Genomic DNA, 15,490 nt, shown 5'->3' with positions numbered 1-15,490 from the left:
TATTCCTCAGAGCTTGGGCTCGAAATACAGTAAATGCTGGTTGTTGGTTTCAGTATTTATCTACTTATTTTCCTTGAAGATAAGACCAACTGTTGGCTCAAACCATCTCTGTAGCCCACTTCATTCTTACAGCTTGAGTCACTCCATGTCAATGGCAATTAACTGGAGTATGGCTGGAAATTGACTTTTCATGTCCCTTCTTCTAGAGTTGAGTGACTAGGTCTTTTTAAAGCAATTGTCAATCAGTGTCTTCCTGTTGCCCCTGAACTCCTGGCTTCTGCCCTTAAGTCAGATGGTAAGGCGTGGGAAATACTTGCTCTGCCCACATCAATGAAGTTTCATCATCTCTGGGCTCAGGTCTGTCCATGTGGTGACCCACAGGGTTCAAATAAGATAGAAGTTGTCTTTCCAAGGTCTCAGAAACCAGTGGAACTTTCCTTCCCCTTATCTGGTTCTGTACCAGAACCTCTGTGTCCGGAATGAGTACCGGGGTTGGCCCGATGTGGAGAGAGACCAAGGGCTGGAAGGCTCTCAGCATAATGTGTCCACCTTAGAAAGCACACTTCTGGCCCACTTTGGAGGAAGCCACTCTGAGGCCTTCCCCAGAGACCTGCTGATCCCCAGGGGTGTGTGTTACTCTGCTCTTGCTAGAAAAAGCCAAGCCAAAGAAGCGAGTGGGCCTGTGGACTTTCTGTGGCTTCTCAGACTCAACAGCCATTCCCCAGACAGCCCAAAGCACCAGTACCACTGCCCTTGACCTTCCGAAGTCCTCCCCAGATCCGCACCCTCAACAGCTCCCTCCATTGCACATGGAAGACTGAATGGCCGCCGTTCATGGACTAGCAAGCAGAAATGGCCTGTATCCTGTGTCGGTGGGAGGGAGGAAACAGGAGGAGGGATAAGTCCACCAGCGAGGTGCCGGTTCCCTGACCCACGTCCCTCGTGCCATTGAGGGACAGACTGCCCAGTCCTCTTAGCCTTCCTCCTTCCTACCCCTCCTTAGCCGCGGAGTGTAAGAGGAACAGCATCAGCTACCTCCACCCCCTTTACGGTGCCACCTTCTCCCCGTCTGCGCTCTGCAAACATCCCCCTTCCCATGACATATGCTCCCATTAGATCCCATGGCTCAAAGGGCCCGCTCACAAATCTAGGCCAAACACAGCCGAGTTGATAAGATTTTTCACAAGAGTCCCTAAAAATACATTTCTCCTTAAATCAGCCTTGCCAGTCACTGAACAGCCACAGAACTTGAAGGACAGAGGTGGCTTTAGGAACTGCCAAGCCCCCTTCCTCTTAAAGCTCAGAAACTGGATTCCTGGGGAGCAGAAATAATAGCAAGAACAACAGCGGCCAAGGACTATTTCACGTCCTATCATAAAGATGGAGCAAAGCGCGCCGTCGGGCGCAGACTGTGAGCTCTGGAGTCTGTCCAGCTGTGTGTTCACCCATTCATCTGCTCAGTCCCCATTCAGCAAGGATGTGTCCGGTGTTCCCTGTGTCCCAGAGTCAGATGTGATGTGTCGCTAGATGTCGGGATGCACACAGACCCTGTCCCCTGCCCATAGCCGCTCCCCTCCAGCTGTGAAATAGCTGTGCACACTGAGCACCGACAGGTGAGCCAGCGTGAGCATGGCAGCCTGATGCAATATTACATCAGAAAAGCCTTCCCTGTAGGGTGACCAAGGCATGGCTGTCTGCAAGAGTATTCCCAGCAGAAAGACCCACGGGGCTGGAGCTTGGGGGCAGGATGTGTCTGGTTACCTGAGGACCGAGACGAAGGCCAGAATGGCTGGAAGGAAGAAAGCAGGGAGAGAGATTATCAGAGAAACTGTAGGACCAGTCACAAAGGTCATTGTAGATGGTGTTCAGAGAAGCCGTGGGACCAACCATGATGGTCCTTGCAGACCATTGTAAGGGTCTTGACTGTGACATCCAGGGACACGCACAGAGAGGTGAGCCGATCTGCCTCCATTTCTGACTAGATTCCTTTGTGCTGGTTTGTTTGAGGGGATGGCAAGGTGGGTTGGGAAGTGGAGTGGGGAGATGCCTTGGGAGATTATAGCACCAAGAAACCCAGGAGAGAAGTAAAGGTGTTTGGGTGATGGAGAGCGGCCAGATACCAAGTCTTCTAGGAAGATGGCGTCCACATTGCCCGTCTGTGTATCATATGCAGAGGTACCCGGGAGAGGAAGAGGAGGACCAGAGAGAGAGGAGCGGAGAGAATAGATGTCTGGGAGACACTGTCGAAAGCCATAGAAGTTGACAGGGAGAGAAGGACCAGAGAGAGAGGAGCAGAGAGAATAGATGTCTGGGAGACACTGTCAAAAGCCATAGAAGTTGACAGGGAGTTTAACTCCATGAAACTGGACAGAGATGTGCTTACGCAGAGGCCTGGTGGATTCTGCTTGTGTTCCAGCCCTTCTGGCTTCCACATGCCTCTTTCTCTTGCAGTTAGCACAGGCCACCAGGCATGAACTACTCTGTGATAGATCTCATCCTTATTACCTTCCACCTGAAAAAATCTTATCTCAAATGATGCTGGGTAAATATTTGTTTTAAACGCTCTACCTGGTCTTATCTCACCATTAAATATGCTAACCCCAGGGTGAGAGCTGTTACCCGGGTAACCTCTGAGTCGGCTGCACGCTGCACTTCCTCCATCGCGGTCCGGCTCTTGCCTTTCTCTTGGTGACACTTGCCTGTATCTCTTACTGCACCTTAGTGCGTAGAAGGGAAGCCAACCGACCCTTCTGTTTTCTGAACGTGTGTGATAGCGGTGTGTCGAACCATATCAGCCACACCCAGTTCTGACGTCACTCACAGCTGTGGCTCAGCATGTCCACAGCCACACGTATGCACGCATGGAGATGTTTGTGGGTTCCTGTTATGCTACGCACAGTTTCTACTCCGGGGAGAACAGCCTTGCCGCTTATCTCAGCTGCTGCACCCTGCACACTAATCTCCCTAGACCTCTGGACTTTTTTTTCTTACTGTACACTGTACATAGTAAAGCTCTTAGCCTTAGAACTGCGCGCCTTCCTTCTTAGGCTGTGGTTCTAAGCCAGCCAGGAATTGGTAAAGAGGTGACAAGAGCACAGTCCTCCATCCAGGAGCAGGTCCTGCCTTTCCGCGGAAGCTCCATTTTCTGACTCAGCTGCTTTCTCTGCCTCTGCTTTCCTCTCACGTTACATTACCGCCGGAAGCCCGTATTCTCACGTTGGGCAGCATCTGAGGACCCAGTCCCCCTCTGCCCCCACCCCGCCTGTATGGCAGGTGGACAGTTTACCTAGCTGAAATGGCAGGGCTGTGAGACAGTGTTGATTTTGCAGCTGTGTGGCTCCGAGCCACTCTCTTTCCACCCATGAGGGAGGATTGAGCAGCTTATCCTGTCATCTCAGGAGCCAGTGACTTCTTCTTTGCTCCTCCCTCTTCAGGTCGGCTGTAGCTCACCAGCTCTCACCCCACCCACCATCTTCCCAAGCTCCTTCCTGTTTCCTTTCTTCCACCGAAAGAGCCTGGGAAGGTGAGTTGAGGAGGCCATCCTCCTCTGTGTGTTCTCTTCATCCTTCTGTTTCTCTAGGCTGCCCAAATCCCATCTGACAGTGCAGAAAGCGTGGGGCATTCCTTCAGCTGGGTCCCTGTGCCCCTGTGCTACCAAGTACCCCAGGGTTGTGTCTATGCCTCTGCCACCCAGAGAATCAGAAGCACCTTGCTGTTAACAGCTGTCCACACACATCCCCTGATGTCCTTGCAGCGTAGACATCCAGCCTGTCCTTAGCGTTCTGCCTCCTTCTCCCTTCATGCTGGATGATTCATGTTTTTTCCCTTTCTGTCCTTTGCCTGGTGCTTCTGACCTCCGTCACCTCTAAGAAGCAAAGCAGACTGTGTCTTATCCTGTTTAAGTGGCCCTTTAGTCTCCTAGAGACACAAGTCTGCCTTGCCCTTGCTCTCACTCGGTGAGTGTGCATGTCTTAGCCATCTCAGGGCCTGAGGAACTTGGATTCCATCTCATGTTCACGTCTGTGACCATGACTTCTATATCCCATTTCTGAATGGCCATGACTTCCTGATTGACGCTTTCTCCTGGGGCACAGCATCGGGTCCTTCTCCCCACACAGAGCACACACTTTGATCCTGGGGCACAGCATCGGGTCCTTCTCCCCACACAGAGCACACACTTTGAAGTTCTCTTTGCCTCATCTCTTTCTTTTCTATTACATCCCGAAGGTTGCTGCTTGCTAATGAGTTTCTAACAGCCTTTCTTTGTGGCCTTTCTTTGCCATCTGTAATTACCATGGAGTTTTACCTGGGTTTTTTCCTTTCCTCTTAAGGTGTTGCTCTAGCCTTTGCCCAGATCCCTACCCCTTGCAAACTCTTCCAGGGAAATGCTTGGAGATTTGCGTTTCTATGGAGTTTCCCCCAAACTAAGTCTTGCTTTCTTTTTCTGGTACCATTTGAGGTCCTCTGTGCTCACTCCTCCAGTGCACCATGCCAGTTCAAGCATACTTGGGCATCGCAAGACCCCATGACACTGTTCTGGATGAGGACCGCCCCCACCCAAAGTGCACTGTAGAAACTTAGGGCGTATCTCTGGAACTTAGTGGACACGAGCAAACAGATTTTGATGTCTTGTGATGGACATGACTCTGTGAAGAACTGCCATAGACTTTCCTGGCTTCTAAATGTTCTGCCAGTCACATACTGTAAGAAGTCTCTTCCTAGCTCGCAGCTCTGCTTCATCTGTTTACACCAAGATTTAATTCTGGGCTGTCTTGGTGTAATTGAATTGTCATAGACTACAACAACCCGCCACTGGATAAACAGAAGTGTGTTCCCTAACTACTTGGGAGCTTTATTCGGACAAGTGCTGTGTGTGCGCGCGCGCGCGCACACACACACACACCATGTACTCTCCAAATTCCTCCTTCTACTACTGTGAGCAACCCTGGGGTTCCAGGATCAGAACTGCCCAAGGTCCCATCTAACATCAGGGCATCTTTGGAAAGCCATGGCACGGGTCATGCTGGAGCTAACCCGTTTCTGTGTCCATCACATACAAGCCGTCTCCGTGCAGACATCAGCTCCCTACCATCCTTAGTACATATGTGCCCTTGATAGCGCAATTGCCAACAGGCGTGGCAATACATTGACTGTTTTAAATGTATGCCCATTGGCCGTGTGAGGGATCCCTTTTGTTTGCTCATATTAAAAGTAGGTCAAAGGGGAGTCCTAGGATCCGTAAATGTGTTTATTCCCTTTTCTCCACTGTACCTACAATACCAGACACCAGCAGCTTAAGGAAGAAGGTGATTATTTTGTCAAATGGTTTCAGAAGCATTTCAATGCATCTTGGTGGTGAAGGTGTGATAAATCTCATTTAAGGATGCCAAGAGCATGTGGCGGTCTGTTCATGTCACAGCAGCCAATCAAGAGGTTCCACAGTCTCTCAAAAGAGCACCACCAGATTAGGAGAAAAATTCAGAACAGGAGTGTGTAAGGGATATGGCATACACAAACCATGACAGCAGTCAGATGAAGTGGCCATTAGACTGGTGTCAAGAGGGAGGGAGGGAGGGAGGGAAGGAGGGAGGGAGGGAGGAAAGGGAGGGGATAGAGAGAGAGAGAAGGTCAAAAGTCAGCTGGGAAGAATTCTCAATGGCAGACTGTGCCAGGGAAGGAGGGGGCATTCAAACAGAGGAATTTGGGGTTCCACCATGACCCTGTCTGGATTCTGCCATGGGTTCCTGGACACCCAGGAGACAAATCCCATGTCACACTTGAATGTTATCTAATACAGTTGCTTTTCTTCCAATACCGGCGTCTCCTAACTGAATTACCCTTGGACAGAAAACACAATGGGAAAACAACCACAGTTTTAATACAGCTATGTGCTGAATGTATTCTATCTGGCTGTGGGTTTAGGAGTATATTTAGAATTTTTCTCTTTTCTAATTAAAGATGGGATATCTGTCTGTGTACATTCCTGAAATTGGCCATGAGAGTGGATTGGAAATGTTCACATATTAAAACGAACCCTGGATTTTATGACTTTTTCACTTATACTTTAAGACACGGCACACATGGGAAGAAAAAAGTAGCTGAGAATCTTTTCCTATATTTCCTTTGTCACGGATGATGCTGACCTATTTGTGACCTTGGGGGTCTCTGACTCATTTCCTTCAGCAATATATCAGGAAGCATGTTCCAAAGAACTGAGTAGCATGCGAAATGGAACCACTGACAGTCAGAACTCCATCCCCACTCAGGACGAGGGCTGGGAGCCGGCTCGAGGAAGATTTGTCAAAGGTTTCTGGAGCTCACATTAGAGAAGGGACTCCAGGGGTCATATCCCCATCATAGAGTCCTTCAGGTAAATGTCCACACACACACATATATATCATTGTTCTTCAGACACGCACGCACACACACACACACACAATTGACTTCCGAGGCTGGTAGTGACACACACATGCACACACACACACACACAAACACAATCGACTTCCGAGGCTGGTAGTGACACACACATGCACACACACACACACACACACTCGACTTCCGAGGCTGGTAGTGACACACACATGCACACATACACACACACACACACACACACACAAAATCCACTTCCAAGGCTGGTAGTGACACACATATGCACACATACACACACACACACACACACACACACAATCAACTTCCGAGGCTGGTAGTGACACACACATGCACACATACACACATACACACACACACACAATCGACTTCCGAGGCTGGTAGCGACACACACACACACACACACACACACACACACACACGCACATACATACAATTGACTTCCGAGGCTGGTAGTGACACACACATGCACACACACACAATCAACTTCCGAGGCTGGTAGTGACACACACATGCACACACACACACACACACAATCGACTTCCCGAGGCTGGTAGCGACACACACACACACACACACACACACACACACAATCGACTTCTGAGGCTGGTAGTGACACACACATGCACACACACACACACAATCGACTTCCGAGGCTGGTAGTGACACAGCCCTCTCCACCTTTCATTGTGTGTCTGTGTATGCAGCATCTATTTACGGACACAATCACGCCCAATAACACGGTTCTGCAAACTCCCAGTACTCTCTGGCGGCATTCCTAACAAGTTAAAGCACAGCTTTGCCTCAGTTTATCAAGCTGCCTCGTTCTTAAAGACATGGGTGATACTGAGACAGCTTAGAAATTTAAAACGGACACTTAATGCAGTTATCTCTGAAGAATCTAGATGAAATAGACCAGCTACCATAGAGAGATTCCTTGCATTATACTACTAATTATGTTGTATTACCGTAGACGTTTATGGATTATATGTTATCATCCCCTCGATCAGCCAGCTCACAGGGATTGGTCTGTCGTACAGTTACCTGGGAGGGAAGACGAGAAGCCGGGCTCGCAAAGTCTGTTTTCACCCCTTAACTTTCAGGGCAACATTTTATAGAAAATTTTTAATAATACAATTTGAAGGTGTTTGGGAGAACAAATCTTTTTGGTGATAACCATTAACTGTCCTTTGGGTTCTTTGTTTCGTTCCTTGGCCCATCTCTGTCACTACAGCCTGCCTCTTGGTCCGCTGAGCTGGTTTGACATCTCTTCCTCAAGGCAATTATGACCGGACGCTATCACACCCCACTCCTCAACCCTGGTGCTTCAGCTGGCAGCCCCTTCAGACTGGTTTCCAGTCACTGTATCTGCACCAGAGAGGCTGGGGGTGTGGCTGATTCAGTCATTGGTCAATCAGTGGAGGGGGCTCACCCTGAGCTGTTTTAAACAGTCCGGAGGTGGGGGCAGGGATGCTCAGATAACAAGCTACGCCCAGGAAGGAAAAATTATTTTATTTATGTATTTAAGTCATGTTTCATGGCGTAGCCTGTAATTCCAGTCCTAGCAAACTGAGGCAGGGGAATTGCCAGAGTTCAGGGCCAGTTTGGGCTATTTAGTGTGTACCAGGCTAGCCCAGGCTAAAGAGTAAGTGTGTCTTAAGACCACTCCTGCTTACCGCCTCCACCACAACCCGTGAAAAGCCCAGAGTGATATCACCTGTAACCCACAGCCGCCTGGAGGAGCCTGAGGCAGGAAGGTCAGTATGAGCTCTAGGCTCAAAAACAAAGTACGTATTTTAAGAATTTAAGTGTTAAGAATGGGAAACCCAAAGTGTAAAATGAGAACTAGGACGTCAAAGAGACAAGAGCTCCTCATTGTAATTAGATGTATGCAAAATAAAATTAAAGGCATCCTAGTCCGTGAGTGACTCCTTGGCTAATGAGTCCTCTGCTGTCTGACTCAGAACCGGTTTGTTTTGCAGGCTCCTTTAATCACTGCAGCAGGAGGCCTCGCCTGGCAGCCAGCTCAGGCAGCCCAGGTGACCAGGAGAGAGCGGGAAGGCTGTGTCTTAGCACACAGCAGTTTCCCTTCGGGCAGTCTTAAATTTTGATCAGTCGCAGCCTCAAGATTGGACATGATTGATGTTTTTCCCTTCAGAAATGTGCAAATTACCCACAAAGTGATGGCTGCGCAGGGACACCCGGGGGGTCCTCAGCCTGGGCTTGTCGGAGAGGGTGTGGAACCCCGGGGAAGCCAGCCTCCTCCTCCTCTCCCACAGCAAAGGGCCAGGCATCCCGAACTTACCGGCTGCATAATTCAGCAATTGTCAAAGAACCTCAGCAGCAAATTCTTTTATAAGGTCCAGAGTCACAGCTCTCTGAGATGCTAACACACAGAATAGCTTGAAATAAACTCTGAAAAATGGAAGTGCCATGTGAGGAAAGGGCCCTAAAAATAGTTGACATTGGTGTGTAGAGTTGAATGGAAAGGCCTTCCGAATTTCAAGAAGTACTATAGAAAGCTGTTTGGCTTTGAACTTTGAGCTAGTCTTACCTTTAAAGATAGCAAGCCTGGGTATCGGACTTAGAAGAAGTGCGCACGCGCCTCACAAAATAGTCCTTTCTCTCCGACCACCGCACCACCAAGGGTCACCAGACGAAAGTCCTTTACAAAGGGAGCCCACCCTCCCTCAAAGGCCAGTAGTTTCAAAGCCGCTGAGCTGAGCATGTCGGTCTGAACCCTTCTTCTCCCAGAACACTCCCCTGGAACTGGTCTCCTGGGTATCTCTGGTCATCTAGCTTTGCTTTGTTTTGACCGGTCAGACACATAGCCATCAGGGAGCCCTCCTCCTCCTGAGCTGCTTCTGTGGGAATCTGTGAACACACAGCCACCCTGCTGGTGACCCAAAGCAGCCATCTTTGTTCCTTCACCCTCCCGAATAAGGCAGCAAGGGATACTGGTCAGGGTGGCTCTCAGGCTTGCAACACTGGCCACTCCAGAGGCCTGGTCAAGCAGATTGCTGGCCTGCCCTGAACTTCCAGCGTAGGATCTCTGGAGGCCCCAGGAATCTTCATCAAGGGGTACAGTGCTGCTGGCTCAGGCACTCCCTGCACTTGGGAAGTCACCAGGCTGAGGACAACAGGGGTTGAGGCTAGGTTATTCATTACTGGGGCAGCTACCTGCCCCAGTCTGCTTGACAACAGCAGAATAAATCAGACACCTGCTGGAATATCCCTATAGGTCATAGCAGGGTGACCCTGTCAGAACCTTCTTCCTGTGCCCTTGAATTTGGTCTGTATTAAAATGCAAATGTTCATTGGAGGAGGAGAAGGAGTTCATTCAACAAACATTTATAGAACGCATTCTCTACGGACCTTGTACTTAGCTGAATTCTACTGATTCCAAAATAACAGCCCAAATGTGGTATATACATAAAGTAAATTCCATAAGAGTTTTCGCTACGGTGGGGGACAGTGGGGTGAGTCGGTTTTTATAGTGTTATCAGTATTTACTGTTCGTGTAAGGTAAGAGGTAACAACATTTGCTTAAAATTAAATGACAGGGCTTGAGGACTAAGGGGCCCGTTGACCTGTCCAGTCATTTAGCATTTACCGGATAGTGGGTTGCTCCCCAAATCACTGCTGGGGACACCGAAGGAAGTTGCTCTCAGAGAAGTTGACTTCCCAGGGACAGAAGATCAGAGACACCGGTGACACAGTGGAGTCACAGTAGCCATTCGCCATGCAGTGAACACCCAGTTCGCTAACGAGATGTCACCCCAATCATGTCCTCCTTTTCCTACCGTCTCTGAGCTCAGTGTACGGGTCCACCAGAGCACACCTCGCTTTGCATGGTCAAGCTTCCTCTGGACACGTGCAATGTATATTCAGATTTCGTAAAGTTTACAGATTGAGAAAGGGGGCTCGTATACTCAACGTGGCCCAGTCATACTTGAGCATTTTCCAGTAGCTGAATCGAGGGTCAGTTTGGGAAGGATGAAATATCTCAATAGTCATGTAGCCACAGGGAGGTGGCTCCCATGTTGGACAGCACAGCCCAATGCGTATCTGCTCTTCCAGCAACGTGCAGCCTCGCAGATCCAGTGTTGTGTTAGGTCTGCGTGTGGACTTAGGCCAGCCTGGTCCCTTGGTCTCCTCCACCCTGTTGTGTCAACGGCTCCTCAGTTATGATGCCAAACCTAGCTCAGTCTGTCGTGTCTTCCAGGGTCCTGCAGCTTCTTGCTTGTGTCTGCTTGTGACAGTGTAAGGAGGTGGTGCCTCTAGTGACTGATGACATAATCTCTAGGCTAGGGAAAGAGAGCATGCTGGGTAGGCGGATGCATGTGCAGATTGATTAACAGACTTACAACAGCAGTGCATACCTGTTAGGTGCACACCAACACTGTTCTTAAACAAGTTTATATTTAATATTTATGTACAGATCTTTAAAAAATTATATATGGAGTCTTAACCCCTCTCCTGCAAAAAAAAAACAACCCCTAGGAACCAAAAGTAGGGTTGTATTAACCAGGGACTATAGAATGGGTCATTGAGAAAAGTTGATCAAAAGATTTAAAAATTCAGTTTGATAGGTTAAAAACAAGGCACCAAGTTCTTTAAAATGGCTGGCAGTAGATGTATTCTCACCCCAAAAGCAAGAAAGTAATTCAAATTACACATATGGTAGATAACTTGTTTAATAATTTGTACTTGTTGCAAAACATTGGTTATACTCCATAAATACGTTCTGTTCCATTGGTCAGTGGAAATAAATATTTTTAGAGGCTACTTTGTCATGATCATTTGGAAACCCAAGTTCTGGTTACTTTACCATAACTCTTAAGCGGGAATCCTTTCTCTGAACCGAGAGCATCCTGTGTTGCTTCCATGAATAAAGATCACCAGGTCTCTATTTTTGCCGTCTATGTAGAAGCACCTAGGTTTGCCTATTTCCGTCCTACCTATGAAGCCTGCGGGAACTCTGCTGCCTTTGAGGACGGTGTGTACCCCATCTTTGTTATTTTGTAGCCTACCTAGGGCTTGAGGGCTTTATACAATGTTTCCTGAGCATGGACGAAATGTGTCTAGAACACAGTCTGAGGTCCTTTATTACAGAAGCCCACCTCTTCTTGAAAGCAGAAACGTTTCTTTAGCTCTTGCTTCCCCCACCCTTTGTTCTCCGCCAGGTTTGGCGGTGGTGGAGGGAATGAAGCTCCAGGTCCAGGCTAGCCGGGGAAACCTGATGCCGAGTAAATTTGGTTATTAAACTCATCTTCTTAAGCTCCCTCGCCTAAGCTACTTGATGTTGCGAACAGACACCGCCAAGCAGACAAGTGGGAACCTGCTTGGCTCCCTCAAATATTTTATAATTGAAGTGAGCTAGCTATGTGTCACAGCTTTCATCCTTGCCCGTTTCCTTCGGTGCGCACATGTATATCGCCCATTCAACTAAGTACTTTCACAGACAAATGAGAGAATTGTGGGGTGGAAAACGCAGTTCCCACCCTCCCGGGAGAAGTCAGGTAACCGTACAGGACGCCATCACGGTCTCTGCTGTGAAGAGACATAGCAACTTTCTCCAGAATGGAAAAGCCCCAACTGCAAGAAAGTCTGTTTGGCTTGGTTTGCCCAGAGTTAACTAATTTTCATCAATTAGGGGACTCACTTTTTCTGGGAACATTTGTGAACAACTCAATTGCTGCCCTCTGAACTTCCATAGTGCATGCTGTTTTGAAATACCATCGGTGTCACTGAGTGTGGGATGCATTCCGCTAAGTGTGCCACTGGGTGACCGCACTGTACCCTCAACGTCAAAGGTATGCTTGTACGCCCAGGTGATGAAGGTCCGTCACTTGATGTGACCTTTTGATGCACTCAAGTGTTGAACACAGATATTTGAGATGTTGAACACAGATGTTTGCCACTACCAGTTATGAAACGTGTATGCCGTGTGCAATGAACTTTCTAGTTAGCACAGAGAGTGTCTTATGAAGTGACCCGAGATACAGTCGATACAAAACAGTAGCAGGTCCACTCCTGATCACCGAGTGTTCACGCTGCCCTTCTACATGACAAGCAGTGAAGTGTGCTTGTCTGCACCAGCAGCGTGCAAACACGTGTAAACGTATCCCACTGGAACGTTGTGCTGGGAAGTTAAAGTGACCAAGATCTCATTTGGCTGTGGGAACTTTTAAGCCCCATTCTAAGTTTATGGCAATGTCATGTGAGTGGCATACCATTGATAGAAACTCCCTTAAGGGGTCAGCATGACTGGTCTGTTCCCTTCTTCATGATGCGCCCTTAGCTGTGACTTTGTAGAAGAGCAAGACTGATCTGATGTTTATGGAGGTTTATGCCACCTACAATTTCAGTTTGCAGACTATAGTCTTTTATTCATGTTTACCTTGTTAATGTTTGATTTTAATGTTATTAACTTCATAATCCTTGGGAAATTAAGGCGACTGGAATCTGCTGACCTTTGACATCTGCACTTTAACTTCTGATATTGTCGTAGGTACGCTTTTTAATCTTCACATTCTAAATACAAAAGAACTTTTTAAAAAAAAATTATGACATTTTAAAACTTTGCTTGTGAACAGTGTGTGGGGGTCAAAGAAGAACCCTTAGAAGTCAGTTCTTTCCTTGCGCAATATGGGTCCCAGAGATGACACTCGGCAGCAAATGCCTTTACCTACTGAACTACCCTATCAGCCCGGAGAGGATTCTGTTAGGTTGTGTCTCGACTAAAACTTAGCTGAACTTGATTCAAGTTAACTTGAATCCTGTTCTGAGTTCAACAAGCACTTCTTGAGATCCTAATAGAGACCGTGAACCAAGGCACCTGGGAAACAGACTCAAAGCATTGCCCTTACCTAACAACAGGCTGCAGGGAAGACAGGCACCAAGCAAGCAGCAGAAGTGAGAAGTATTTGGAGTTCAGAGAGCCCCGTTCCGGGAGTTCAGGAGGTCCCATTTACCTATTTCAGCATCAAATCTCGATAAATGCAAAAGAAGTCATGGAATAGGGAACCCATACTTTATCCAAAATAATATCATCTCCATTTCGTAGGAGAGACACATCCATACAGTTGATTATAGCATTCCCAACAATAAAATCAATGGCCTAAATGTGAAATTAATTGGGAAGCACAATTCTAATACACTGTTTGGTGATTAAGCACATTAGAAGGGATTGTTTCAGAGGCCTAATTATTGTGCCTGCCACACTCATCTGTTTGAGTCACTCCTGACTCTTGGACTGCTGCCTAGATCACCCTGCTGCACAGTTGTGCTTCCCTCCTCCTCCCCCTCCTCCTCTTCCTTCTTCCCCTTCCCTCATGGTACTCAGGAAAGCTCGGAGGTCTAGCCTATGCTTTCACGAATTCTAGCTCCGAGCTTAGTAGATAACTCAAGTGTTTGATGCCTCTGAGCTGGGATGTAAGTCCATGTCTTAGGTTTTGCAGGTTAGGGATTTAAAAGGGCTTTGTGGCATCGCTTCTGCTGGCGGCAGCTCTCTGGACGCTCTTCTTGTGTTCACTTCCTGTGGGGTTTTTTGTTTGCTCGATGGGATGGTTGGTTTTCGTCAGACGTGCTTTACCCTGACCCTGTGAGTGGATGAAGTCATCTGACTTGTCTAATCCTGTCATTTCAGAGTTTAAAAAGGACAAAGGAAAGGAAAACACCATCTTGCTCAAATACGAAGATCTGAGAGGCGTGTTTTCCAGCATCCCCCAGAGCTGGGAGCATCAGAACTAATATCTCCCCAAAGAGCGCCATTGTATTGAATATTGAAGTCACTTAATCAAGGAGAGGTGTATCAGCAAAACAGTCAGGAGGCTAGAACCCTGGGAGCCAGAGATGACAGTGAGCACGCTTGGCTTGTGGTTCGCAGTCTTCCAGTGGGGCCTATTGATCGGCGAATGACCGCCTGCTGATAAATTGTCTCTTCCCTGCTCCCTGGATTGGACTTCATTAAGGAATTCATCACTTTCCTTCAGACTTACATGTGGGAGTTTCCACAGTAGTTCTTTGGGGGTCATTGAGACTTGGATCAATTTCATCATTTAACAGAAAGGAACAGAATCCAAAGTCCTTCTCATCATGGCCTTGAACGTTGCCCCAGTGAGAGACACCAAGTGGCTGACCTTGGAAGTCTGCAGACAGTACCAGAGAGGAACATGCTCGCGCTCCGATGAAGAATGCAAATTCGCTCACCCCCCAAAAAGTTGCCAGGTTGAAAACGGAAGAGTAATCGCCTGCTTTGATTCCCTCAAGGTAAGACAATCATTTTACGTGCCACCTCCAGGCTGAGTTGGGCTTGCCAAGGGGACACTTTGTATTGCGTGCTGTAGAGTTTGCCGTTCACTTTGGTTCTGTTTTCTTTGTGATGGTCGCTGGGAGGTGTGTGTGTTGTGCTGTCACCCAAACTTTCTCATACCAGGCGTACATGAATTTTTACCCATCTGTGTTGACATTAAAAATACATGGTTGTATATCTCTGGTTTGGGATGGCACTTGGGTACCCAAGGATTTCACACGAAAGCCAGGCTATTGAAGTAAATGTTCTAGTCACGTTTGTTCTTCTCTGGGTTACATAAAGGTGAAGAAGCCACACCTGTCACTTCCATGTGCCCGTCACTGTGACTCACGTCTCAAACAGTCTCTCTTCTTGTAGCTTTCCTTCTCAACCAGAGCCTTCCTAAAATGCTTCTGGAGAGGGTTTTCATTCTCTCTCTTAAAATGTTTTATGGCTAGCAGAAATTACTGAGTGCACACTCAATACTGTGTTCTCGGAGAGCCTACTGTCTGTCAGGAATACCATCAAAGAGCTCAGTGTGGTTCCAATGTCCTCTTGATGAGCTCATGTCTGGCGGGAAAGTAGGGCACAGCGGCAAATAATTGTGGTGCAGGAAGAAAGACGTGCGCCACACAGGACTAAGACAGTACACTTCCACAGGGGGCCTTACCAGAGAGCTGGCTCCTGGCTGACAGGGAACATTTCAGGAGGCTGGCCTACCCCAGTTTCATAATGGGTTTGGTAGAATTTGGGTTTGAAGAAATGGAAGATTTCAATGACAAATTCTACTTGGAAGATGTGGGATGA

At 47.9% G+C, this 15,490-nt stretch overlaps 1 protein-coding gene across 6 annotated transcripts in view; it reads left to right on the top strand.

The window, feature by feature from the left end:
* Positions 1-15,490, top strand: part of Mbnl2 (muscleblind like splicing regulator 2) — a 153,505-nt gene that overhangs the window by 34,636 nt on the left and 103,379 nt on the right. For 4 of the 6 annotated variants that reach the window (XM_038309832.1, XM_038309828.1, XM_038309833.1 and 1 more), the window contains exon 2: positions 14,039-14,661. In XM_038309832.1, the coding sequence (XP_038165760.1) occupies positions 14,488-14,661 (174 nt within the window). In that variant the 5' untranslated portion in view covers positions 14,039-14,487. Of the gene's footprint in view, positions 1-6,237; positions 6,371-12,106; positions 12,204-14,038; positions 14,662-15,490 lie in introns of those variants that run through there. The other 2 variants (XM_038309829.1, XM_038309831.1) reach the window with 2 other exon arrangements.

The sequence above is a fragment of the Arvicola amphibius genome, chromosome 13 (assembly GCF_903992535.2).
Source record: "Arvicola amphibius chromosome 13, mArvAmp1.2, whole genome shotgun sequence".
In the NCBI taxonomy this organism is placed as follows: domain Eukaryota; kingdom Metazoa; phylum Chordata; class Mammalia; order Rodentia; family Cricetidae; genus Arvicola; species Arvicola amphibius.
The sequence above is the reverse complement of the archived record's forward strand: the minus strand, read 5'-3'. Positions and strand labels throughout refer to the sequence as shown.